We start from the raw sequence: 27,378 nt of genomic DNA, 5'->3' as shown, positions 1-27,378 counted from the left end.
TTCTAATATTAGATGTTTATGAGCTAAATGTGTTTGGATGCTGGCACTTAGGAGAAAACACACCTTGGATTTCTCTCTATTTGCTGCTTTGCGTCTTTTACTGTGGAGCAGCACAAGCAATGAGGCGCTGAGCTCTGAGCACCCGCAATGTTAACGTGCCATCCCGTTGGCATCTCCCAACCCCATTGCTTAAAATGCAAGAGAATAAAAAGCATCTATCCCCACCTCAGTCCCCAGCTGCCACCTTGAAGAACGTTTTGTTTGAGGTCTCCTTGTTGATGCATGCTTTCTGGTTGTGTGTGCATGTGTAGGTACAATCTAAGTTTGAGTTATAATAATGGAACTGCTTTCCTGCTTCATTTTACACCATCAGTCACAGGGAATCCAAGAAATCCCTGAAGACATAAAGATCTAGCCCTATCTTCTCCTAGTTCTATGGCACTGCTGGTTTGTACCTTTGTTTTTTTCTTTTTGTGGGAAATACAATGAGAAAATCATATTCTTCTGGTGAGAAACTAACCCACAACTGTACAATTATTTCAGCATACTCTCTAAATATAATCATGTAGCTGTTCTTCCCTTTAATCTTCTAGAGCTAATGTCATGGACAGTTTGATTATTCGGTGTGCCCTGTAGGATTCTTCAGATTCTGATTTTGCTTATAGATTTGATAGGGGTGTAACAATCCTATTGTTTTAACAGTGCCAGGAATATACATCATGTATTGTTCTTCCCAGGGTCCTCTTAAGCATCTGGCTCTGTACATCAGTCAAGCTTCACGGCTTCACTTTCTAAAACCCATCCTTATAATATTTCTATTTAGATGCTGAACTGTGAATCTTAAATAAGAAAAGTTTTACTTGCAGAATGGAGAAAGATAATTTCTGTTTATAGGAAATGTTATATAACTATCCGTGATGACAGCCAGACAAAATTAAGGTTATAAAGCAAAGTCCTGCTGAGACGGGCCACAGAGCAGGAAGAATAAGAAACATTGGGCAGTTTCTTCTGCTTAACGACCTGGGTTAGTGTATGGATTTGCGGATTAAAGAACAGCGTTTTCTGCTGTGGTTCATTTCTATACATCCCAATAATCTCTGCTTTAAGAAAGGAGAGTGAGAAAAAGAAAAGTTAAAAAACCCCAAGCAGTTATGTATTTTGAGTGCTCTTTGAGGCTTTTCTTGTTATTTTATTAATGCATCATTTTCAAGAATACCCACTCATTTAACTGCATTTTTACATGTGGTGGTAAAGATTTAAGACAAAAATTGACATTTTTTTTAAAAGATTTAAAATCATTGCTAGCTCAATGCAGCCTGTACCACAGCTGCGTGCGGGTTTGCTGTTCCTTTGCCTTCCCCTCTTTACAGGTGTTTTTTATCCTTTAGGTTTGCTTGTTCTTGACTGACTCCTCCACCCCATCCGAATTTGGGGCTGTGGGGCTGTTCCCAAAGTGTCCACCCCCTTTCCCCGATGTTTCTGTGTCGGCTCCAAGCTCCCCGCTGCATTTCACATTCGGGTCTGAGATGCTATGAAAACTCTGCGAGAGTTTTAAGTGACGCGCTGCGCTTTAACCCCCTTGTTGCTGATGAGTTTTCCTCCGCTGTTATTAACACACCACTAAATGGAGTTTTCTGTTAATACCGGCTGCGTGTACGCGGCGAAAAAGCGGGGCGGGGGGTCGATATTTGTGCCGACGCTCCGGTGCGGGCGGGCCCGGGGGCGGGCGGCGGGACGGGGCGGGGGGCGGCACCGCGCACGTCCGCCCGCCGGGAAATTCCCCCTGAAAAGGGCGGCCCTGGGGCGCGGCAGCGCAACCGGGAGGGGAGGGAGTCGGGCCCGGCCGTCCCTCCGAGCCAGTATTCGTCTGTCTGTCGGTCCGTTCGTCCGTCCGAGGTGTGCGGGGCCCGGGCGGGGAGGGCCGGAGCGGCGGCGCGGAGCTGTCAGCATGGCCGGTGAGCGGGGAGACGGGACGGGGTGGGCGGACGGGACAGGGAGTGGATTTGGGAGGCCGGGGAGCGGCCCCGTTTCTCCCGGTGCCCCGCGGGAAGCCGGAGACCCCTCCGCCCTTCCTGCTCCTTGTGTTACTCCAACCGCGGTGCCGAAAAAGCGGCTGCTGGTTTAGGGGAAACGCCAAGTTTTGTGTTTTTGCGCTGGGAGGGAGGGTTTGCGGCGCCTCTGCCACCATTTCGCCATCTGCCACCATCTCCTGGTTAGGTTAATGGACTCGGTGATCCTGGGGTCTGTTCTGAGCAAAATGACTTTAGGATTCTGTCTCCCTGTTGGTTTCAGCCCATAGGCAGGGGGAGGTGAGTAACAGCGCGAAAAAGGGTGACAGTGCCCCAGCCCGTCATCCCCGCATCTGCTTGCGATATTAAATCTGTGTCTGTGTAGCTTGTCAAGTAGGCTTATGAAAAAAGTTAATGAAGGAACATCATGGGGTTGTTCAGGTTGGTTGCAACAAGGCTGTTATAACATCATAGAATCCTTTTGGTTGGAAAAGACCTTTAAGATTGAGTTCCAGCGTTAATCTAACACTGTTAAGTCCACCTCTAAACTTTGTCCCTAAGAACCTCATCTACATTTCTTTTAAACACCTGGATCTTTTAGGCTTCGTCTTTTAAACACCTGGATCTTTTAAGCCTTAGAGTTGTGTTATTAAAACGTCTGGGTGTTAAACAAGCATATGGGTCTTGTATCTGGGCAGGAGATATCAACAGGCCAAAGACTGATGCTCAGCAGGATCCTCCTCGCACAGGAACTTGCCAATGAGAACGCAAATTAATAAGAAACAGAGGTGGCATAAATGCAAAGTAATATAGATAAAGGGTCATGCATTGAGTCATTACAGAAAAAAAAAAAAGCACAATTAAGTTTCATTAGGCTAAATTAAATTGAATTTGTCATCCTTTCAGAAGGTGTCTCTCTGGTATCTTTCTTAGGGTTTAAAAAAAGATAATTCCAAAACTTCAGCCTTGGCAGCATTAATTAGAACAGCATTTCTGGGGAAAGATGCTTTCCAGCCTCAAAACTTAGGTGTGTGTGTTCTGTTACCACTTAGCAAAGTACGAACTTTACTCCCGTTAAATACGTGTGTGCTATCAACAGAGAGAGAAAACAACCGGATTTGTACAAAGGTGTCGTTTAAATGTTACGTGTTTTAGAGTGGCAAAACTGAAGCAGGAGATAGCACCTTATTATTTATTTTCTTTTTCATGTCTTAATGTATTTTCAGTGTAATTAGGAACCAGATAAGGAATTTTTCAGTAGGGGAAGTTCATAACTTCCTGGTACTAGCTAGCTTTTGTAGTTGCTTTTTTTTTTTCCCTCTTCTGGTTACTGTTCTGTAATGTAATACGATAGTAAAGAGGAAGTTCATGAGCAGTTTTGTCTCCCTGTTAGAATCTGTACGGTTTACGGAGTCCTAGGTAGATTACTCTTTCTAAATTAAGAATTTATGCTTTAATTATTATAGACTGAGGTAGAACATGCTATGTAACAAATCTTCCACCATAGTCTGTCTTGCCTGAGGTGTTGCAGGGGGTTATAAGAGTGTAGATGTTTGCTCTGGCTTTTCAGAAGCGGCGGTTGCTGCGGACGACGTAGGGTCAGCAGCGAGTCCAAGTGCAAGGGCAGCGCTTCTCCCATCTGTGTCTGGGGCCGGAGGGTTTCAGTGGTACTTTCACATCTTCCACAAAGCCCCACAGCTGCTTCGCTTTCACATGCAGACGTTGCTGGCGAGTCTGTTCACAGGGTGCTTCCAGTTGAGCAAGAAAGTTACAACTTGTGTAGTCCCTCCAGAGCCCCTTTTCTTTGGGCAAAGGGACACAACAAAATGTACAAACCCTTGGTCCCACTGTCAAACCCTTGATCCCAAACCCTTGATCCCATTGTCGCTTTGCTCGGTGACAGCGCATGTCGCACTTCCTCCCCTAATGGCACAGGCCGTGTCTTTGAACCAGCCCAGATTTCTCATCACGGAGAGGTCTGATGGAAGTGTTGTTTGGGGTTGTCCTTTTGTTCCTTTTTGTATTGCCCAGAATGGCTTAAAATAAACCAACCTTCAGTTCTTGAATGAGTATAAGGTACCTGAACTCTTGGACTGTTACTGCTTTTTTTAGCGTTTGTAATTGGGACACTCAATCTACTGGATTATCTTTTAAATTAGTTAGTGCATTATTCAGGGCATGGCGGGAATAAACAATTTTATAACAAAAAGAACAAGAGGCAGGTTGTAATCTGTACTGTAATGTTTCTATTGCTAGCAGTGTATAGGCAATTATAACCAATTACAAATGCAAATTAGACTCTTAAGCACTTAGATGAAGGATTAGCTACATTTTTTTTGCCTTTCTTCCATTTCAGATGCTTCTCCGAGTAGTTGTGGGCAGGTAGGTAACAGGAGTAGCTGTGCGTTTCTCTGCCAGAATTAGCGAAAGAGAGTTTGTGTTTTGCCGTAGCTCATGTTTGTTTGACAAACACGGCGCGACCTGATGAGGACAGGTCGTTAGCGACAGCGTGGGAGCCACCAGACCTCTGTGTGAGAGCAGATTGGGAAATAGTTAAGCCCGGTCGCTTCAGAAGTGCGTTGCCGGTTTACAGAAATGGGGAACACTCAACAGCCCCCTTCTTTGCTGCAGAGCGCTGATAATACCTTTAGTTCGCACAAAACACTTTGATGTGTTTCCTCTCTACACAAAACATGATGGCATTGATAATCGGGGTAGAGATGATAACATGATTGTTAAATAGAGAGAGAGAGAAGTGAGATAAAATGAAGTTTAATGTTTAATCTCTGGAGGCAGCCGCGTCATTGAGCTTTACTTTCCCACAAACACACCTGCTGTTAAGCAGCGGCTTTGCCTTCAATGACACTTGTTTCGGCCACAGCCCTGTAAAGATCACGGAGCGCAGAGTTTTATAATAAAGTGCTCTTAATAGGTGAGAAAAAAATCCTCCTAAGCAAGTGTTAATAGAGCGTGAAGGGAAATTATTGGTTAAAGCAGAGAGAGTTCAAGGCTTGAAGTGATTGTGTTCTATAGTAGTTTCGAACAGCAGGGCTCTGGCTGGTTTTGACATACGTAATATACGTGGGTGTCCTGTGCGTCTGGTTAGCACCTATGTAAGCGTGTGCACCTCCAAAGTGAGATGATTAGTAGGCACTTTGCTGCAATTTTGTCATTATACCTTCTAAAATAGAGTTTTAATTTAGTATATAGGTACGTGCCGGTGTTTGTGGCCTACTGCGTTACGTAGGAAGGGAAAGGTGAGGTTCTCTACTCAATTGCATGATGGCAATGGGAGGCTGACCGATCTGCAGCAGCTGCTCATCACTGCTGGCAGAAGTCATCTGTTGTCTGGTCCACTGGGCTGGTAAACACAGTCATGTAAGTGAATTTAAATGTGAAAGTTAAGTAGCCGTATGCTGGTGTTTGGGCTTGGCCTCGTGAGCAGCTCACACTTCTGTGTTCTCTTTGAAACCAGCTTTACGTCATTTCTAGGCTTTTTTGTTATCGATATCTGTCTCCCCTCCCTTTTAATGGACTTGTTTATTTTCCAGAAATAGAAAATATGCAAAGCTTACCTAAAGGAGGGTTGGGTGAGATATGGCAAGTATCTGGAAAGGGGACCATCCTTGTAAGTAACTGGACCTAGAGTAGTGGCTCATGTTTATTTAACATGATAGCTCATGGACTATTTTCAGAAAATTATTTAAAATCTACTTGATGGGAGGTGATTGGTTTAGATACTGCATTTTGATAAATTGTTAGAAAGGAATATAGAGAGTCCTAAACCATAGTTCTCAAATGTTTGGCAGCAAATATAGCCTGGAGTTGAAATGCATTGTGCCTTTTTAAATGACATTGAGGTTTTGAAAAGGCACATGTTGTTGAAGGCAATTCCAACAGACCTCTCAGAGATGCAGTTCTTTCCATCCCTTCTCTTAATTACTTCATCATTTAGGTTATAATCTTCTCCTACTTTGAGGATGAACTGCTGCAGCACTGGAAATGTTTTACCTTCAACAAATCCCAGGCATAAAGTTAAAGCCTTGTGTTGGCAGGTTGTGCCCAAGTCATTGCAGGGCCAACAGAAGAGAAACTTCTATTCTGGAGTTCAAATTGGAATCCACCTCTTTGCCAAAATTATATGCTGTGGACCTGAGGCTGTCTAGAGCTTGGCCAAAAGGAAGTAGGGGATCTTTTACCCCTTTAGCGCTTTCAATATATTTAATAACTATTTTGTTTATTATGTTGAAATCCAAACACTTTTTTCAGTGCTGTGCCACAGCATGCTGCCTGTCATGCTTGTTTGTGATGCTCAGCCTCGCTCGAGGAGGATGCTATTATATGAAGATGACAGAGAGCTCAGTAGACATTTCCATAAGCTATGTTCTTCTGATCGTGCAACACCATGATGATTCAACATCTACAATATTTACTTACCCTCTATTATTTGCTTTTCACATGCCATCCCACTGTTGTCACTGATTGACTATCCTGTTTGATGTTCTCAGTGAGATATATTAAATAGCTTGTTAGTGTCTGGTAATAAAACGTAACTTGAGCAGTACTTACACTCTTGCAAAGTTAGTGTCTTTCTAACCCTCTCCATTTAAGAGTTCTGCTGTCTCTTATTCTTGTCTATCACTCATGTTTCCTGAAAACCTCTTTTTTTGGGCAACTGCCTAATAGTTTCTACTGAGGTTTCGTTGTCTGGGGAGGTACTGTAACTAGAAGCTGGTCCTGTGGGAGGTGGGCAGCTCAAGATGGAGAATTCAATACCAACAATTGGGTATTTTCTGAGCCCACAGTGATAAATATTTAACCCAGTAGGGCTGGGTTTTTTTTCATAATTTGCATAGTTGCTGCTTCACTATAAGAGGAACTAAATCAATCAATTCTGATGAAACATCTTCACTTTCAGAGGACATTTAAGAGATCATCGTATTGACAGTACCTGTATTTTGAGAAGACAACCATTCCTAAAAGTGTCTTATCATTAAAATATCAACCTTTCCCGCAAAATAATGATTTGTTTCCTGTTGTATAAAATCCTCTTTCATCAGACACATGCTCTCTAATAGCTAAAAGAAGTTAAGTTGTAGGTGAGATGGTGGGGGAGAGCACCCTTTGCTAATTAGTTGGATGGCACTGATTCCTGAGGCTTCATTTAAAATCTGTTCCCTCCCCTTGCCCCCCACCTTCAATGTGCGTATGTACATAAGGAGTTGATTGCCTGAGAAGGCAGACCGAGTGGAAAGATGGTAATACCAATCAAAGAGTCTAGATTGTCTAATCCTTACATCTACTGCATGCTGATACTGAATATGTTTTGTTTTTAAGGTGGCCCTGAGCCCTACATTGAAATATTTGAACAACCCAGGCAGAGGGGGATGCGTTTCAGATACAAATGCGAGGGAAGATCGGCAGGCAGCATTCCGGGAGAACACAGCACTGAAAACAATAAGACGTTCCCTTCCATCCAGGTAAATATTGCTTTTATCCATGAATTACCATTGCCCGCATTAACAGTGTGGTGGAGCCATGCGTTGGACTTGGTGCAGTAAATAAAATACTTTTTTAATTTCATGTTCTGTTATTCTTTCCTTGACATGCAAATGCAGTTGCAACAGAGTGGAAAAAAGAGTTCATTGCTCCTAGTCATTAAAGATTTTGTTCAAATTTACAAGAAGAGGAGAAGGTGTAGAGGTAGTTAAGTGCTGGTAGAGAGAGAACTCAGCGAAGTTACTCATTGTCTGGGAACCATTCATTATTAGCTTTTTCTGTATGCACATTTGTTCTGCTTTCTTAGTTATGTGACTTGGCTTTGTTTTTACTGTTTGGGCTGCAGTATGAATTTTGGAAGAGCTCTGAAGGAGTTTGTGTACAAAATTTGAAAAGCTGCTGGGCACAACTTCGTACAAGTGAGCAAAGTAAGAAAGTGATTTGCAGCCAGTGATTGGCGATTAGGCTCTGCAAAAGAAACTGCCATGGAGTACGTGAAGTCAGAAAGGGATACAGAACTTAAAAATGAGCTGAGAAAGGGGGATTATGTGGTCAGAGCACCTGCAATGAAGCCAGGTTGGGTGGTCGCTTAATGGATAGGTTGGGAATCCCAGAATGAAGGGATTCGGGGCAGCCGTAGCAGCTCTGATCAAAGCAGGGACAAAGATACAAATGGTGGAGCTGGGATGGAAGTGCTTTGGTGGTAGTTTTCATTTGTGGCACAAAGCAATGTCTCCTATTTGAAGTTTAAGTTGCTAGGGTTTCCTTAATCCCTTTCAATTTGGAGAAAATCTTTCGGAGGTGAGATTAGAAGAGAAAGCTCAAATCTAAATGGGCAGTTAGAAGTACTTGCCATCTTGCAGTGCACCACAGTGCCCGGGAGCAGAAGATGTATATCTGCCTTTGCAGTGCGTGCAAGTATTAAAAAAATAAGCAGAGCCAAAGACAGAGTCTCTGGAATCACAGCAGAAAAAGAACAGATGCAGAGGACCTGAAATCTGAAAAATATGCGATGTTTTAGGCTGAGGAATAAAAGATGTATAAGAAGAGGGAGAGTCTGAGAAAGGTAACGTTGGCAGTCGTGTTGCGCGGCAGAGCAAGCCTCTGCTGCATAAAGCACCTTTGGAAGCTGGTCTAGCCCTCAAGCCAGAATTACTGAGGGAAGAGGCAAACAAGGTCCTCCCCTTGACTATGACCGTGCCAGATTTAGTTAAGGAATGCAGGAAATAGAGATCTTGCCAGACTTTTTTTTCTTTTCGCAGCACTCTTAGCAGTTGAACAAGGAACTACGTAGGCTACTGGCAAGAGTAAATCCTTTCAAACTCTCAGCCTAAGGCTGTGTCAGGGCAGAAGTTGAACAGACAGTGTAAGGCTTTGATTCCTTCTATTCTGGGCTGTGCTGCATGTGAAGGCGCAGCCAGAACCCAAAGGGAAGACGGGACACAGTAGGTGACCCATCCTGGCCGTAGTCTGTTCTTATTTTAAAGGTGACTGTTGATGACAGAGCTGATTGTTAACGATAGCAGGTGATTTCTAGGTGAATTCCTGCCTCCCTGAAGCCCGTAGGAGGATTTAGTGCTGATGAGCTACTAGGGGAGTCCCCTCTAGAGGTGGAAACATCAATGAGGATGAGAACAGAGGGGCCAGGAAGAGATTAAATTTTGTGGTGTGGTTGTGCTGAAGAACATCAAGGAGGAACTGGAGAATCAGAAGTGGCTAGCTCAGGCTTCGGGTTCAAGGGATGGGGCTTGAAATGACGGAGAAATGATGTAATAGTTGGAGAAGGTGAAGGAGCAGTGAAGGTTTTATTTTAAGGGTAAAAACTAGCGGTGGCTTGTATGAAGGCTGAGAAAGGAAGCAAATTGGAGGCTGAAGAAGCTAGCAGATGATGGAAGCTAGAAGAGCATGGGTCAAGTCAAAGGCTTGAGGTCTCAGCTGAAGAAGGTCCTTGGAGTCTCAGGAGGAAAGAGAGAAAGGGCTGAAGTAGGAGAGGAACATTTGGTTCCAGGGCAGGGGAAGCGGAGGAGGAGAGCTCGCCTCTGCACAATTGTGTGCCTGCGCCAGTATTTGCTTTCAAGTTGTTACACTTCAAACAATTTAGGCCAAACTGTTTTTTTTTTCACTCGCCCACGCAACCCTTGGTGACTTCACTGGTAGCCGTCAGCATGAGGAAAGACTTTCATGCACCTGAGAAACCTTCACTGAGTGAAGCCGGTGATTTCTGTGAAGGGTTAGCACCCCTCTTGAGTATAAGATTCAATATACATCTGAGAATTAGTTAAAGAAAGACTTCCTAGAAGATTATGACATGCTGTATCTGTTAAGATCCTCTTTCCCTACTTAGTGTTCCATGCACAGGTTAACATCCTTATCCCTGAGGCTTTAGGAGTTTTTATCCCAAGATCTTTGGAGCTAGACCTGTCCTTCAATGTGCATTTGTATGCGGTCACCTACGCAGAGTTTTGCATCTTCCATTGTAATGAAATATGTCCTGTTAACATTTTGTCTCACAACATTAGGAGCTGTTTTAGGTCTAAGCTTCTGTATTACCCCCCTGCCCTTTTGCACGGGGATGAATTCAACTGGTAAGATGGTGAAGCAATAGATCTCCAACCTCAAAACAAAAACAAACAAAAAAGATGCTTTAGAGCCACTCAGACTTCCTTCCCGTTCCGGCAGGAGGGTAATTTAAGAGAACTGAACGGATTGAATGTGAAATACTGGCACTAACAAAGTTTTATTGTCACAAATAACCAGCTGCTTTGGCAAAACTAGCAGGTGAAGTGTGTTGTTTGATTTTTCTGAAATAGATGAGATACACTTACGGAAAAAAAAATTCACTTTTCAACTATTTTGCCAAAGAGTTGGTTTTTTGGGTTGTTTTGTTTGTTTGTATTTTTAGTGTGAAACGAACAGAACTGAAATAAAATGAACAAAACTTTTATGAAACAATAATGGTATTTTCTTAGCTGTGGTATTTCTTCCGTAGAACATTTTAGGATAAAATGCATTTTCAGTTACGTGTGGGTAGTTTACTAGCCCCGCTATCTAAAACCTAGAAAATATCCCCCATTTTTTGTAGATTCTGAACTATTTTGGAAAAGTCAAAATCAGAACGACATTGGTGACGAAGAACGAGCCCTACAAGCCGCACCCTCACGATCTGGTTGGCAAAGACTGCAGGGATGGCTACTACGAAGCCGAGTTTGGGCCAGAACGCCGAGTCCTGTCGTGAGTAATGGGCGTTGCTTGGGAGTTTGATTAATTATGCAAGTGATTTGCTAATCTTATGTTTTAAAACTCTGAATAGTGACTAAAAGGGCAATTAGTATGCTGCCTTTGAGGTTTGCTAATCCGTCTCAGAGAGAGGCCAACTTCTCTTTGAAGTATTTTCTTCTTTTTCAATACTCAACACACTCATCTTTGGTCCTTTTCCGATCACCCTTTTCTCTCCTTTCCTTATTTTTTCATTCTCCCAGTGTCCCTCCTTTTCCTTTCTCCCACTTGTTTCCTTTTTTTAGCCTTGTTCAGTAACCCTCTTACTCTTGAGCATGACTCTCTCCTACATGTGAAACTGATGAGTAATAGAACGGGTAACAACAACCTTAGAATTAGTACGTCACGGTGATGAGAGATTTAGGGAAGTTCACATCTTCCCTGGGAATTCTATTTGGACTTTCTGGAAAGTGGTGGAGAAAGTGGCTGAGCGTCACGTTGTCAAGAAGTTAATGGCTGTGACACATCTCAAAACGTGTTGGTAGTTGTCACTGGTGTTGCTATTTGTTTAGGTTGGGGGTTTTTTTGAGTCAAAATCCAGATTCTGCTCAAGCCCAATTTTGTGGAGCAAGGATACCAGGGAAGGATTTACTCGTGGATGCTAAGGAATAATTCAGGCTCTGTACGAGATGCAGTTCTCAGTGCTATTCAGCGGAATATTAAGAATATCTACAATACCGTCGTATTTGATTGTGTTTCCTCTGAGTTTACCAAGTCTTATGTAATGAAGCAAAAGCAGAGTAAACTGCCAACAAAAGCTGAGTGATTATTGCTAGAGAGGGGAATTTACAGTTGATAAGCTGCCTGCGGTTCACAGTTTGCGATGTAGTAAATTTGCAAGTAGGCTTTGGGGTAAACATAACTGAACTGGGAAGAAAATAAGGTCAGTATTTCAGCGTATAACTAGCTGTTACACACTGCTCTCAGGCTGATGGGGTTCTGTTGATGTTAGTGATATTACTCCACACTTACCTGGATTTAGACAGTAGAACGCTATTAAAGGAGAGAACCGAAGACACACAGTCTGTTTGAAGATGACGGTTGTCCGATGGTGAAATAAAGTGTTGTAACAGTGGAGAAGCTGCTTCAACATCCAGCCCAGGCTCCAGTGATCGTGAACGTGCTGCAGATGGATTCAGCTGGCACGTGGCGTGTTGAATGTACTGTCTTGCTGGTACGGATGCTAACGGTTTTATTAGTTTATGGTTTTTAGCTCTGTTCACAATGCCGTCCTAATTGGCAAATGGTAGGAAAGGATTAGTAAATGTAATTCCTCTGATTTTTTCCCCATTGTGACACTTCTTTAGAAAGGTAGGGCTGTCCCTTCAGGTGATTACCTCCCATCTTGATTGTCGTAACCTCAGTCCTGTTGCCTTCCCTGCAAGTAACCTTGTCTAAAAGGCAGTTGTGAGTATCTCACACTGTTCTGGGACCTTGCACCTTCCTCTGACCATCCGTTCAGCAGCTTCCACTTGGTCTTCTCAAATCAAGGCTCTTCACGTGAAATCGAAGGGTGTCTGTCCCTCCAGCCCGTCCCACTTCCTGCTCTCAGCTCTGTGCGTGCTGATCCAAAGCAATTAAAAAACAAAAAGAAGAAACCCAGTTGCTTCACACCTTTTCTGGTTATATGTGACATTCACCGGATACAGGGAGACACTGATGATTGTTTTTCCTCTTGGCATTTTGTTGCACAAGAGTTAAGTGTGTAAGCGCAAGGCAAGTCCGCAGAGAGGCCGTTGTGGGGTGTAATGCCAAAAAGCACTGGGATGCTCTGCAAATTATATGCGAATTTTGGTTTTGTCTCCATGAATGTGTGCGTCAAATCGTGTTCTTGAACATCGTGCCGTGTCTCCCATTTGAGGTACTCATGATTGTTTGCTATATCCATCCATTTTTCTCCGTACTGTTAGGTTATAAGCCTCTCAATTTAATACAAAATAGCAAGTGGGCTACTTTTGTTTTACTGATAATGCAAATCTCTGAGCTCCAGTTGAGCTTGACATTGGAGATCCTGATGTGAGGAGGCTCAAAACATTCTCTTTGAAATGTTTCCAGCATCGGTACACTAATTTTTAATTTTTTTTTTTAACAAATCATTGGTTGCTTTAAGATGAAAGAACAGTACGATCCGTAATTGGATCTGGATGTTTAAAGTCATTTTCCTTTTTGTGGCTGGTGACTCAGTCTCCCCATTCTTCTCTTTGAGGCCACATTGGAGAAAAGCCTCGTACAATACTAGTGAGCAGGAGACATCCTCTCTTGGTGATAGTTCTGGCTGTTTGCTCTTGCTGATCATCCTAAATGGAGCAAAAATGTGTTATTTTTTTTTAATTTTTAGGAGTGGAATTATTAATCCCAGATTTGGGGCTGCTCTGAGTAATTACTCCGCCTTCTGCCTGTTTAAAGTTCCCCCTGTAGTTCCGGTTGAACAAAACGTTTTGTTCCGCTTGTGGTTTGATGATGTTTGTACCGCTGCCTAAACTCGGTGGGAGCCCTCCCTGGCCAAGACATCAAGGCAAAAACACGAACGCTGGAGCATGTGCGACTTGCCTGTATATTCAGATCTTTACTTCCTAGTTCGCTGTCTCTCTACATGGATGATATCATAGTTTTTATTTCTCCGCGCCTTTCATTTTTTTGTCTCTCTTCCTACTTCTCCCTCTCTCTTCTCGTTATCTCGCTGGCTTCCTGTCAGCTCGCCTCGATGTGAAACCCCACGGCCCTCTCAACAGTTTCTCCTCCGGTCCGGCCCTTTGTTGAGCAAAAACAGACACTTTCACTGGGACAGCGCCTTTAACTATATGTTTATAATCTGAGAATTACAGGGTGCTTAAAAGCCTGTTTTTGTTTTCCATTAGAAGATTTATTTGCAGTGATCGAAAGGGGCAGTGATGTCCTTGCTTAGCTGGGTAGAGCTTTTCTTCAAGACCAGTGCTGCATATGGGCTTTGATAATTTATAGGGGATGGTTGGAGAGCCTAGGTGGGAATAATACAGAACAAGACCTGTTGCTGAGCTTCAAGTGTGCTTCAGACTCAATCTGTGGGATACAGAGGGTATTCTGGGGGGAAAAAAGTAATATTGGCTGTGATCAAGCCCTAAATAAAGCACTAGCCACAAGAAAAGATAAAAATAGGATTGCAAAGATTACAAATCTTGAATGTCGGCAGGCAGAATATGAAGGCAGAGTGTTTTAGTGAATGAGGAGATGCTTCTGGGTTTTATTTTCCTCTGTGTCACCGTCTCAAGTTCAGATTCAAAAGGAAACTCGTGCGTTCCTCCGGTGGGTAAAGGTTCTGGGAGCGGAACCTGATCACAGAGGGTTTGGGAACCTCGGAACAGAACGGATCTGGCACAGAAAATTAACCTGAACATCGTGCCAGGAGTGTTGTTGAGGGCAGGGAAATGCAGGATTGCTCCTGAAGGTGCTGCCGGGAACTTTAGGTGCATTAAGGTGTTGGTTTTTTAGACACAACTAAAGCACAGAACTTTGGTTGGGAGTTTCAAAGGAAGGGAAATTGCTGGTCCTTCTGGAGAAGGATGATTGTTGGCATGAGCGTATTGTAACAGCGTGAAACATGGCTTATTTTTTTCTTTTAGTAATTTATTTCTGTTTTTTTTTTTTACTTCCTGCTTTACATCCACTCAGCTTTGATGATGTCATGGTTTTTCCATGTGGGAAAGAGTCAGCTCGGTCGGGACTCCCCCCACCTCCTGCGTTGGGGTGACCTGCGCTCGTATGCAAATCAGGAGCTGCAGCTCTTCAGAACTTTTCCATAACTACAGGAGATTTAAAAACCTGTTTGTGCTGGTTTAAAAGACAAAAAAAACACCCTCTAAAATAGTGGTTGAAAGTTACATTCCCTGAGAAAAACAGGAAGGCAAAACCTTAATTAGTGCTTATTGATAACGTTGTCACTTTATATTGAGTATTTAACTTCTAAATCACTTTAGGCTTCCTGCAGAGTAAGTTCTTAAGATAGAAATATATATTCTTAATAAAGAAATTCTGTAGAAATTTATTTTGGTATTTTTCACTTCTGTTACTTATTTTAAAAAACCTGTCATCCCTGCCTTTTCGGATCTTTTACATCCGCCAAATCAGCTTTTCTTTCCCCATTTCTTATACTGTATGTTATCACACTAGTCAACATAAACCAGTTTATTTAATATTCTACACTGAAGATTTCATTAATTGCTGAAATCCTGCCACGTATGCTTCAGTTTTCAGAATCTGGGCATTCAGTGTGTGAAGAAGAAAGACCTGAAGGAATCGATTGCTTTACGGATCTCGAAGAAGATTAACCCTTTCAATGGTGAGTAGAACTCAGCTGGCTGGTTCACTTTGCAGAGGGGCGGGCTTTTGTTTTTCCTGCCTTTGCTTTTGCGGTGAGCTTTATTTTTTCCCAAATCCTCTTTATTTTTTAATAGAAACTTCCCTCGAAACTTTATCTGACAGTTTATCTGGAAACTTTATCTGACAGCCGCTCTCACCAAGAGTCGTCCTGCCCTTCCCTCCATCCCTACTCACACACTCCTACCGCTTTACTCACACCAGGTACAGAGGCGCCGTGGCTACGCGGTGAGCTGACTCGGCAAGTTGCTCCAATGGAAAACCAACTTGCAAGAAATAAACCGAAAAGAGTGGTTTCCCCTCAGATCAACTTGCTAAACCCATTAATCTCACAGCTGAGTTCAATGCACAGAGCAGCAAATCTAAGGCCAACTGGAGTGGGACCGACGCTTTCAGCGTGTGGCCACAACTGGGGGGGATTAGATAAAAAACATAAACCCCACAATCTATTTTCTAAGCGTTATTATTAGTACAGTTATGTATTCGCTTAAGTGTGGCAACAGCTTGGAGATTTCTCAAAATCTTTTCATTGTTAAATATCCACAGAAGTCTGGCTAAATTCAGGTAAGACCCTTAGAGAGGTGAGAGTTACGTTTCTGACTGGTCCTAATGGTCCATCGAAACAATTATCCTCGTTCTGGTGATTTGTGTACACAACAGCATCTGTTTTCACTTGGGTTTAGTCCATCAGCACAATTTAAACAGTGTTTTAATTATGTTACGTTGGCTTAGCCAGTTCTCCCTTGATTTTGAACAAAAGAGGGGAAATCTTGTGTTCAGCCCTCTTGTTGTTTTCTCTTGATGTCATGCAGTAAAAGAACCTGATAAAATCCCTTTTTGTACCTTTATATCACCAAAGAAACTTTAGCAACTGCATGTTTAGCTCTGTTCCTAGTGCTGCTGTGATGAAGACATCTTTAAAATCATCTGACAGCAGATTTTGACGAGAGTTGGCACATAACTCCAAATCTCCTAATGATTTTGGGGTGATTGCAGCAAGTTGTGCTTGGCAGCAGAATCGCTTTTCAGCACTTGTTAATGTGCCAGCACAAAGCAGAGCTGCCTTGAGACTGGGCTCCAGCTTAGTCCAGTGCTAAGCAGAGCCCAGAAAGGCAAAGGACCAAGGTCTAATAAAACAGGGGTAGCAACAGAAATACTTTGATATGTGTACTGATCAAAGCACGGTTTCATTAGCAGTCACCGCAATGTTTGCTGCTCGATAAGACTGAAAGTTTTGTGTAAGGATTTAGTTTGGTTTTTAAGGTCAGCGGAGTATCACTGCGTTCTCCAGGGCTGCACAGGCTGTATTGGATCCATTCTGCATTGTGCTTTAGTTATTTGTCTTCAGAAAGGCATCTGAGTTTTCTGTTCAGAGAAGTTTTGGAGTTAGGTACATGCTTTAAGCAAGTCGCAAGTTAGTGTTACTCACTTATTGTATGGACGTCATAAAAGAAACTTCATGGAGCTGAAAACTAGCCTTCAGGGTGTTTGTGAGTTGTTTTTTGGTTCTTTTTCTTTCCTACCTTCTTCTGGAACAAGCAGTCCCTGTCCCCAGTCTCCTTTCAGGGCAGAGGATCAGTATTGACCCTGTTAACAGATGCGAAATGCCTCCAGCCTGTCAGCGTACGTATTACTTGTCTCGGCAGTAAGGGATGAAGCAATAGCAAGGCGTGGGTCCACGACATTGCGTTCCAAACGTCTTTGTGTAAAGGGGACATTGTCTTCCAGGGAAGCCCAAGTGCCACAGGCAACTGGGATGGTGAAGATAGGGTGAGCCCAAAGACAAACTCTTTGGTGGAGTCATCCCTCCTTCTGGCACATAATATGGTCACATACTGAATAAGGGTTGTAATCAGCAGCAGTAGGAAACTGCTTGGTCAAGATTTATGTTATTTTTAAGATAATTTTCTCCAACACTCTCACCTGTGCTGTTAAAGCAACTGATGCCTAACTCCAAACTCCTGGATGGTGGGAAGATCATGCCGTGTGCCGTCTGCACCTGTGTGCCCCGCAAGCGTTGCCTCTGAGGCTGTTTCACGGTGAATTCTCCACCATCAGCTGGCAGCACTGATCAGTCCTTGAGTTCAGTGCGTCCTGTACAAATCGCCTGCGCTCACTCGGATGCGAGTGGGATGATTTGCGCTCGGGTTGTTCCTCTTGTGTTACTGAGAGAGTCGCTGTTCCCACACCCTCGCTGGACGTGTTCATGATCCGCTGCGTTCACAAGGTGCATCCCATTTATTTTTCTCCTTTAACAAGCTAAACAACTCTAGAAATCACTTGTCTCTTACTCCGGAGCACACCAGGGCAATGGTGCGCAGGTAACTAGGACTCCTCTGCGTGATGATGATGTAAGTAGCACAACATCCGAGGAGCAGAGTTACTCCTCCAGTGGAGCTGGTCCACGTCTGCTTTCGAGGGTGTTTGTTTTCTTTTCGTAGCTGTTGAGTTGTGCCATGTCCTTGTCTTCCCGTGGACTGTCTGATGTACAGCCAACTCAAATTAAAAGAAGAACCAGTCTTCAGTTAAGAGCTTTTGTGGGTGGGTGTGACTTGACAGAGAGACAACAATTGAGTTAATAACAGCTCGAGTTAATTATCAACGAGGAAAAGCCCTAAAAGTGTTCTTTACATTAAGGGAAAAACTGTGCTTGGCAAAGTGTTGCAGGGGACTAACTTTCTTCTAGCCAAATGGATGACAGCAGGAAAACCCTAAGTGAGAAACCCAGAGAATTGCCAAATTTCAGGTCATTTATCAAGAGTGTATAAATAAGCTTTCCCTGGCGCTTGACGTATGCTTAAGGTTCCTCTCCCTTTGCAATCGCTCTTGCTAAGAGCCATTAAATTAATTTTTCGGCTCTCCCCCGTAGCCCACAACCAACTCTGCTCCGTTTGCCTCCGCGGTTCTTTCCTTTCGCCGTTTCCCCTTTCCGCCCGCCAGCGGCTGACCCCGCGGCGGCTTCGCGCTCGTCACAGTCTCCACGACACCCCACACGCCTCCGCCCCGCGCCGGGGCTGGTCCCCACGCCGCTGACACTCGCTTCCCGCCCCCGCGCGCCGTCACCGTCCCCACAGCTTCCCCTGCCGCCCCCAGGACCCCCCTTTCTTCTGACACCACTCACCCAAGTTCACCCAGATCCCCCCTCTCCACCCCACGTGCTGCTTTATGGGGGGGTGCTGATTAATCGAGCCACTAATCAAAGTATTATGAATCAAAAGAAGGCTCTTAGCAAGTTGGTTTGAAAGCAGAAAGCATCAGAGTCCTCTCTAATAAATCCCTTAGGTGTTGAAAGAAACTTAAACCTCTGCCCTTAAATATTTAAACCCCCTCCCAATAAATTCTCAAGCTGAAAATGTTGTTGAGTGAGGTGTGGAGCAAATCTACTTGGAGAAAGCTGAGTGTCCTGATCATTACACGGCTTTAGGTTTTACCTTTGGAAAGCCTTTTGTTCCTCGTGCGAATGCTGCTTTGCTGTTCATGCTGAAGTTTGTATGTTAACCGAAAGGACGACCCCTTTGCAAGTTGTTTAAAAATGAAAAGGAAAATTACCAAGTAGAGGCACAAAAACTGCTGACTTTTTATTTTTGTGCTATAAACAGAAACCGCTAAAAAAGGCCTTAGAAACATACAGGTGCTGCTGGATGTGTTGGCTTAAATCTGGTCCGTTTTTACCTTTGATATTTTAGATTGGACTTGAAGTCAGATTCAGGGAAATGTCTGGACAAAACAAGGACTGAGTTTCCAAAGTTTTAATTTGCATTCTCAGTTCTTCCCTTGGCTTTTGTATCGGGCCAGGTCATTCGCCTTCCCTGTGCTTCCTTCTGTAAAACAGGGGTGATGCCACTTCCATGTGTTGAAGATGCATGAGGGGCATGTAACCATAGTAGCTTTTATTTATTGACTGTAGATTAGCATCTGAATTTTCCAGTCATTTGCACTAATCATGTTTTTGCTTTTTAAAAAGTGAGCGTTGCTGATGCATGTTCTGTTTATAGGTACATGGAAAAGTGTCTTTTTTTTTTCTACAGAATTGATTGTAACTTCCCTTTTCATGCATTACAGAGGTATAAACATGGGTGCATCAGAAGAAACGTAGCGCTGCCACGGTCTTTTCCTCCCCTTGTTCCCAGCTTCTACCTCCCAGCAAGAACCGGCCTTTTCCAGCAAAACCTCTGGCGTAGGCTGGGTTAAACTGGTGTATCAGGGCTAAAAAGGGGGTATCTTTGTGCTCCAGGAGCAAAACGCTTGAGGCAAACCACCTTCTGTGTCATCACTTAAATGAAACCCAGCTCCCAGCCTATATCCCTAAATTAAAAACCATCATCTGCGTAAAAGGCAGCTCATCGGTGATTATTAACGATGTGCGTTCCCGAGCGGTCGTCTTGGTGCCGTGGTTTGTTGGTTTTTGTTTTGCAGGAGGTCGTTCTCTTGGTGTGAGATCTGCTGGGGCTCTGCTGGCCCTGCGGTGGGAAGGGAAGGTCACAAGACGTCCCTTTGCGGGGTGAATTGGGTGTATTGTCACCCAGCCCTCGCCGAGTGTGTCACAACACATCATCTGCCCTGGAAGTTTCCACGCAGGTTAAGATTAGATGCTCAAGTGCCTCCAGCTCTACCCACTTCAGAAGTTTCTGACCTCACTGGTCTCGAAGCTGGGTGTGAGGAGGGTGCTGTTTAATCAGGTATCGTGTTATCAGTCAAAAAAACCAAACACTTCATCATTTCAGCGCTCAGAAAAAAACACACCTTTCACTTTCCCTGTAGCATCACCTTATGAGTAAACACCAGAGCCCTTAATCCCCCCTGAATTTCATCAGATCAGTGGTATTTTATTATCCTTTCTGGATGCTGAAGACTGTTAACAGGATGCCTGATATTATCGGCGTCTTCAACTTTGTGCCCAAAGTTGGAATTGCGTTTTGGTGGGTCGGACGCAGAAAGTCTCCGATTGTTTTTTATAGGATTTATCTCGTTTGGTAGAAACGCAGTGGGGGCATCTCTGGGCTTTAGTGACACAAATCTCTGAGGTGGGGACAACCCAAACCTCAGGCCTGTGTCGCGGGGGCTGCTCAGATCAGCCGCCTCAGGTTGGAAAGATCAATGGTTTAACGTGTTTTGTGCCCACACCGGGACTGTATCAGTCTCTTTCCATGATAGTGGGTATTGGTTTAGAGAATTATTTCAAAGGTAATTATTTTTTAAATTGGGGAATCAGTGTTTATTTCAGAAGAGTTGTAAACAGATTTATAAAGAAAAGGAATTTACTGGTTATTGTAGCCCCTTTCAGGTTGAACAGTTCATAAATACTCCCCAGGTTTGATTATAAATCTAGATACCATTTTTTAAATCCTATTGCAAGAATCTTGGTGAGCGGAGTTAGTTTCCTTTTTCCATTGCACTGGTGGTGTTTTTATGGATATATTTTTTTGCATCCATAATAGTTAGAATTTTAATTATTTTAAAATGTTTAATTATTTTGGAATAATATGTTTATTTCCCTGTGTTTGAGTTGCTAAGCGTTACTTTCGAAAGCACCACTTGCGCGTACAAACGTTCCTTCGTGTGCTCCTGTTTGCATAGACAACTACGGAAAATGAATTTCTGCCGGGTTAAGGCCAGTTTCTTATTAGATTGGGCCATCACAGAAGCAAACGCAGCTTGTTGGTTGGATTCCAGCTCTTTCGGTTGGGTTCATATGAAGACACAAAAGGTGTGGTGCTGCACTCAGAGGAGGAAGTTGAACCCTCGCCAAAAACAGAGCTCTCCTTCCTTTTATTCGTGTGTCGCCTCGGAGCCTCTTTTTACCGTATCTGCCCTCGACACACCGCATCCTGCGACGCTTTTTTAACTCCACGTGTGTCACGTCACCGGTTTCACCGCCGAGCTCGCAGGGGTTGATGGAGCGGCTGCTTTTCTCCTCCGGTCTTTTCCCAACTAGAATAAATTCAGGTTTGTCAGGTTTAACCCCATCTGTTGTCCTTCCCCGCAGAAGTCGGTGAAATAACGCGAGCATCCTCCGTACGGCCACGCTCCAGGCATTACTCACACTGTTTGTCCGCCTCATTTTTGTTTATTTTTAATATTCTGAAGGTGTCAGCTCGCATAACAACATTTTATTTTGTTTGCATGATTGTCTTTTAGGCGGGAATGCAATATGGTTTGAAATTTACAGGAAGGCGGAATGTAGCCTCTATATTTTCAATTGTGTCGTCACAAGATGGAGTTGCAGCTGTCTTGTTCTCCTTTTTCTTTGCTCTGTTATGTTCTTCTCATCTGGTTAAAAATAACCCGAGAGGAATCAGTCTTGACTGAGCGCTTCCTCTTTCAAACTCCAGATTGGTTTTTTTAATTGTATTAAATCATTTATAAGAAGAGTCAAATTAGAAGCAGTTGGGTTTTATTGCTGTAACACGATGAGCTGGACGCAGCAATTTGTTTCTTGCCAAAGCCGTGTGAGGCTGAACGGCTGTATGGGCCCAACCTGTTTCCTAAAGATCCTGTTTTTATTAAGTTATTATTAATGAAACACCTTAAATTATAGAACTTTGCATATCTGGTGATACAGTGGCAGAACTCCCCTGGGCAGCATCGTTTCTGAAGTTACATCTGTAATTGCTGCTTAGTTTGGTACTCGCTGGTGTGTTTGCCTTGAAATACATCAGATCATGGACTTTGAAAAGGGAAAGGTGGTTTATTTTATCTTTACAATAGAGACCAGGAGAAACTGAGTTATCCAGGCCACAAGAAAGACTAAAAACGCCCGTGGAAGATATTCTGAGCTGGGTGCATTTATTATTTCACACCATCAGACGGTGAAAGGAATAAACCATTCAAGTAGGCCCTGTGGAACCCCACTGGTGGCGGGGTGGAGACCGACCCGCTGATAAACCTTAAAGGTGGGAGCGTTGCAATCTAATCGGCACCGGGTGATCCCCCGGCTTCTTATCGCTGGCACCTTTCGTCTTTTATTCTTGTAAGAGGCCTTTGAAAGGGCAGGGGAAGGAGTGAAACCGAGAGGTTGTGGCCCATGGACTTGGTCACCGTAGGGAATTGGAAAAGAGAGCCGCTTTAAATTATTTTAATTATCGGTACTTCTACATAAATGAAATTAACTGGGTTTTTCATTGAATGTCAATATAATAGTTAATGTCAGACCTTAAAGGAAACTTTGAATTCGGAGAGGGCTGCTGATCCCAGAGTCACTTGTTAAGCTACGAGTATGTGAAATGTTCAGTGGTTATATCTGAGGTCCTGTGTCTTGAAACTAAAGTAAGTGAAGAAATGAACAAAACTGAAATGCTGAGCTTGGGTTATGCTATTAATGTTTTACACTAAGGAAATGGATCCTTTCCAGCAAGGGTTTGCTTGTTGTATTATGAGATTATATCATAATGACGCCATTAATCAGTATTCTGAACGCTACTGAGATGCTGATGGGACAGGAGGAGATAGTTTGTTTTGTTTCGTCTTCGTTCTTGCTCCCAAAAACTGCCTTCTGATTGTTTTTCCATCTCAGTTTCTAGAGGAAAATGATGATTTCATGTAGCAGAAATCTCTCACTGTTGCTGAAAATCTTGAGCTGTATCTTAGGATTATTTGTATTGAAAGATCTCTGTTTGGCAGCAGCATTCATTTTGTAAATTTGATCGTGCACAAGTGAGAGAGAAGCGTGTCCAAGGCATGACTTCTAAACCGTAGATGCTTGAAACTGCTCTGGAAGGCAAGGTGAGGAAACGAGACACCAGAAACAGCTGGACATCTGGGACAGTTTTGCCTTGTTTGATGATGGGAAAGCGTTAAAAGGTTCCTGCATCATTTACTGCGTACCAGAAATGTATTCATGCAGCCCCTGTGAAGCCACCTTTTACCGGTGGAGATTCACCCCCAGTTTGTCGAGGAATTACTGCTGGTTTTGGTGACTTGTCTTGTCTTTCCTTCTACCGTTCAGTGCCCGAAGAACAGCTGCACAACATCGACGAGTACGATCTCAACGTCGTCCGCCTCTGCTTCCAGGCCTTCCTCCCCGACGAACACGGCAACTACACCATAGCTCTTCCTCCTTTGATTTCCAACCCCATCTATGACAACAGTAAGTACCAACTCAGTCAAACGCGTGGTATTTATTTCTTTCCTCCCTTTTGTTTTTCTCTTTTTGCTTGGGATGAAAAATTTCAGTTTCTGGGGTTTCTGGGTCACTTCTGTGACTCTTTCTCAAGATTTATCCCATTGGGAAACGGTTTTAGCACTTTTATATGTCCCTTTTGCATCCTGGTCATTGCTATTTTCAGTGTATTTCAGGTAAGTAGGGAATGTTTGATCGTGTTCTGTAGAGTGCAGGAGCAAAACGCTCCTTCTTGGCACCATTTTCCACAAAACTGGGTGTCTGAACGGCTTTAGCAGGTCACTGCAGTTGAGGATTTGTCCCTCAGACTTTCCTCCTGGAGCAGAACAGCAGAACTATTTTAATAATTGGAAACTTTCTGGCAGTTGTTTTTATTTCTGCAGTGAAATTATGTCCACGTTAAATACTTAAGGTCATTACTTTAGCAGAAGCTACTGAATAAAAGGAGTTCTCCAGTTGATAAAGTCAATGTTAGAATTGCATCGCTATGAAAACGTTGAACATGAACTCAGGGCCTTCTTGGTATTTTTAGAGTCTCTTCTAGAATTACCCAGAACTCGTACCTGTGTGCATTGTGTTAGTGAGAACCCTTGTAGTACCGGAGTAATGAGGGTTGAGATCAAATCGATGTAGGAGATTTGCAGCTACGCCTCAGCTGCCATTTAGAAATGTGCCAAATCATGATTACTCGTCTGCGTTGCTTGACGTCAGCCTTTGCTAAGCTGCTGAGATGACAGATCGCTGCGTGGTGGGGGAAGCTTTTGGTTTTTCAGCGGGGGAGTGTGTGGGCAGCTGCTGATATACTATAGGTTTCTAAAATCCTCCACGTAACATAGCAGTGGTGTAAATAAAACAGCGCTTAGCTGCCACCACAAATCATAAAAGTTACGCGGCTCTTGCCTGGATCTGAACTTCTCTTTAAAATGTTGGCCTTTTAAACCTGCGCTGTCACACGGGGCTGGGTAAGGTCAGGTTGGAACTGTAGATAAAAGATAAAACTGTGCAGTACAACAGGCTTGCAAATTGGATATCAGGCTTTCACAAATCTGTTCAGATCAGGCACAACAAGTTATTCAGAGCTTGCATGTTTTAAATCCAGTATTTTCTTAACTTTCTAGAACTTTGTACCTGCTGTAGTAGAGATACATAAGAATAATGTGAATGTAATACCAAGGCAGAGCCTGCAGGTTTATAAAATTCAGTATTACAGGCAGCTTCTGTTTTCAGTTGTGTCTGATGTTGACTGGTTTTGAAGAGAAATTTCCCAAGTTGCATTAACTTACCACGCTGAAAACTCTTGGGAAGAGTCAGATAAAGCGGCTTTGCCGTTTCTGAGAAACGCGGTTCGGGACAACATTGTTCTGCCCTTGTGGAAAGTGACGGGATTTTTGGTGAGAAGCTCGTTTTTCTAGGAATTTGTTACCAGGGATGTGCTTTTGGGGAACAAGGAGCGGGAATTGGGCAGGAGTCGAGGTGATGGGGGAAGAAGAGGCCACGGGGAGCGTGGTGCCGGTCGCAGCGTTCCTGCCCCGACACAGACTTTATTCATTGTCCCTTCCCAATTCCTTGTCTAAAGATAAAAGAACAAACTCCGGCCTAGGAGACCTTCTCAAAAACTTGTTAAAAAGACATCAAGTGCTGTTTGAGCATACAGAAGTGAAACAAAGGTAAAATTAGGCCATTTCTTGCAATTCCTAATTTACCCTTCCTGTGAAAGACACACAATGACGCTGCCAGTCATATGATGCTGCGCTGTTTCTGGGTTTGTTTTGTTTCCCCTCCCTTCGAAGTTTCTGATTCATTCAGCAAATGAAGTGGCGTATGTCATGTAGTAGATGAGGCTGTACCAGCTGCTTCTCCTAATAGTAGTGATAGTAATGGCTGCAGATAGTAACTACGTCATTTTGGGCTGAGGTTACCGGGAGCTCTGGTTCAAGCGTAGCGTGTGTTGTTCTGCAGTGTACCTGTACTGTACCCTGAGCAACCGGGCAGGAATTGACTCAAACTGAGAGTATAGAAGAGTATAAAGTAGCTTAATTTGTTGGGTTTTTTTGAAGGGTGACACCGTGAGCTTTGGTTTTGTATTTCATCTCCATGCCCAGAACGGGGAGCACGTGGTGGTGCGGCCTCACGTCTCTGTGGCAGCGTGAGGATCTGTTTTTAGGCGCCAGCCGGATCCTCCCAGATGTTTTAAACACATCTGGAGCACGTCTTGATAAAAGGAGATGAGAGAACATCATGGCACGGGGTAGTTTTGTTCTGTTGGACTTTGAGGAGTGGAAGAAGGTGCAGTGAATATGGGCACAGACAGCAGCAGAAAGATGAGCATCAGTTACTTCGGATGTTAAATGAAGACAGGGGCTTAAAATTGGTCTGCGCTCACGTACTTAAAACTATTGAGACAACCTATAGGCACAGGGGGTGAACTTGAAATTCTAGACGTTTTTTTCCATTCTGTTTGTTTTGTGGTTTTTTTGTTGTTCTTTGTCACTTCTGAATCACTATCTTGTGCCATTAGTGCCCTTTTAAATAAATGGTCACGCAGCCCACAAAGCTCCGAGGGGGCTGTTCGTGCTGACAGCTTTTGTCCATCCCACACGATTCCCTGTGGCCGTCGGGTTGCTGGGGCACACTGTGCACATTTGGCTGGTGCTTCATTTATTGTGACATACGATGCTACCCCAGGGCAGCTCTGCATCCAAAACATCCACATACAGCCAGTTTGGACTTGAAATTTGAGCATTTGGGGATGAAATCTGCTCTTCTGAGTAAAGGAGTGACAGTTAAACTCTGTAGACCTGTTCTCAAACACCTAGAGAGGGCAACAGAGGAGAGGGTTGATGACCAAACATGTCTGATGCTCAAATAAGAGAATTTTCTTGACTCGCTAGCACTGGTAGCAGGTAATTTGTCCCTCAGAGAACTGCTTTGAATTCTACAGCTCAAAGGGCAGCAGCATTGAGCACAATAACTTCATTCAGGCGTATTTTAAGACTACTCTAGAATATTTAGCGAGTAAGTGGCACAGCTGCACTGCTATCTTGAGTCTGGAGGTGCCAAGAGCTGTAGGACCACAGAACTTAGGAATTTCTGAATTTCCTGCACGGAGCAACTGATGTGGGGTGGATTTGGGGTTGTGTCCCCTTCCCCTTCCCCTTCCCCTTCCCCTTCCCCTTCCCCTTCCCCTTCCCCTTCCCCTTCCCCTTCCCCTTCCCCTTCCCCTTCCCCTTCCCCTTCCCCTTCCCCTTCCCCTTCCCCTTCCCCTTCCCCTTCCCCTTCCCCTTCCCCTTCCCCTTCCCCTTCCCCTTCCCCTTCCCCTTCCCTCTCTTTATTATCTGTTCCTCTCCAGGAGCTCCCAACACCGCAGAATTGAGAATTTGTCGCGTGAACAAGAACTGTGGGAGTGTAAAAGGAGGAGATGAAATATTTCTGCTGTGTGACAAGGTTCAGAAAGGTAATCTTGACTCTTTATTTCGTTCCCTTTGTCCCAAATGGCTGACGCTGCCACTTTCTGGCCGGAGAACTGAAGCCCTTCACCACACTCCTGTGTAAGTGGTTTGGTTTTATTGCTGGGCAGAAGAGCTCTGAGGGCTCTCAGCACCTCCAAAAGATACTCAGTGCCTTTAAAGTCACTTTTCATCTGAATCCTGAGTCAGATTCCTATTTTTATTCCCCTTTCCCCTTTTTTTCTGCTGCAAGTTTTCAGTCCTTCAGCTTAACAAGCATCTTGTGTTTCTCATGGAGCAGATGACATAGAAGTCAGGTTTGTCTTGGACAACTGGGAGGCCAAAGGTTCCTTCTCCCAAGCCGACGTTCACCGTCAAGTTGCGATAGTGTTCAGGACGCCGCCGTTTCTCAGGGACATCACCGAGCCCGTCACGGTGAAGATGCAGCTGCGAAGACCTTCGGACCAGGAAGTCAGCGAACCGATGGATTTCAGATACCTGCCAGATGAAAAGGGTATGTTCCAGTTTTCTGAAAAGCCTGTAGCGGGGCAGAACTCGTGTTGATAACAAACAGTAGCTTAATTAGTAAGAATTCTACCACACTACTGCTACAAAGCAGATTTTTGTTTTTAAAAATAACGCTAGTCAATTTGCTCCCTCTTTCAATGTGCATATC

At 43.8% G+C, this 27,378-nt stretch overlaps 1 protein-coding gene across 1 annotated transcript in view; it reads left to right on the top strand.

The window, feature by feature from the left end:
- Positions 1-1,756: 1,756 nt before the first annotated feature.
- The window catches only part of REL (REL proto-oncogene, NF-kB subunit), a 29,603-nt gene continuing 3,981 nt past the window's right edge, over positions 1,757-27,378 (top strand). Inside the window, exons 1-7 of the mRNA XM_065059357.1 lie at positions 1,757-1,955; positions 7,347-7,489; positions 10,591-10,739; positions 15,008-15,099; positions 23,083-23,223; positions 26,606-26,710; positions 27,004-27,216. Of these exons, the coding sequence (XP_064915429.1) occupies positions 1,949-1,955; positions 7,347-7,489; positions 10,591-10,739; positions 15,008-15,099; positions 23,083-23,223; positions 26,606-26,710; positions 27,004-27,216 (850 nt within the window). The 5' untranslated portion in view covers positions 1,757-1,948. The remainder of the gene's footprint in view (positions 1,956-7,346; positions 7,490-10,590; positions 10,740-15,007; positions 15,100-23,082; positions 23,224-26,605; positions 26,711-27,003; positions 27,217-27,378) is intronic.

This window comes from Columba livia, chromosome 3 (genome assembly GCF_036013475.1).
Source record: "Columba livia isolate bColLiv1 breed racing homer chromosome 3, bColLiv1.pat.W.v2, whole genome shotgun sequence".
Lineage (NCBI taxonomy): Eukaryota > Metazoa > Chordata > Aves > Columbiformes > Columbidae > Columba > Columba livia.
Note: the sequence above shows the minus strand (reverse complement) of the source record. Positions and strands in the feature narration are given on the sequence as shown.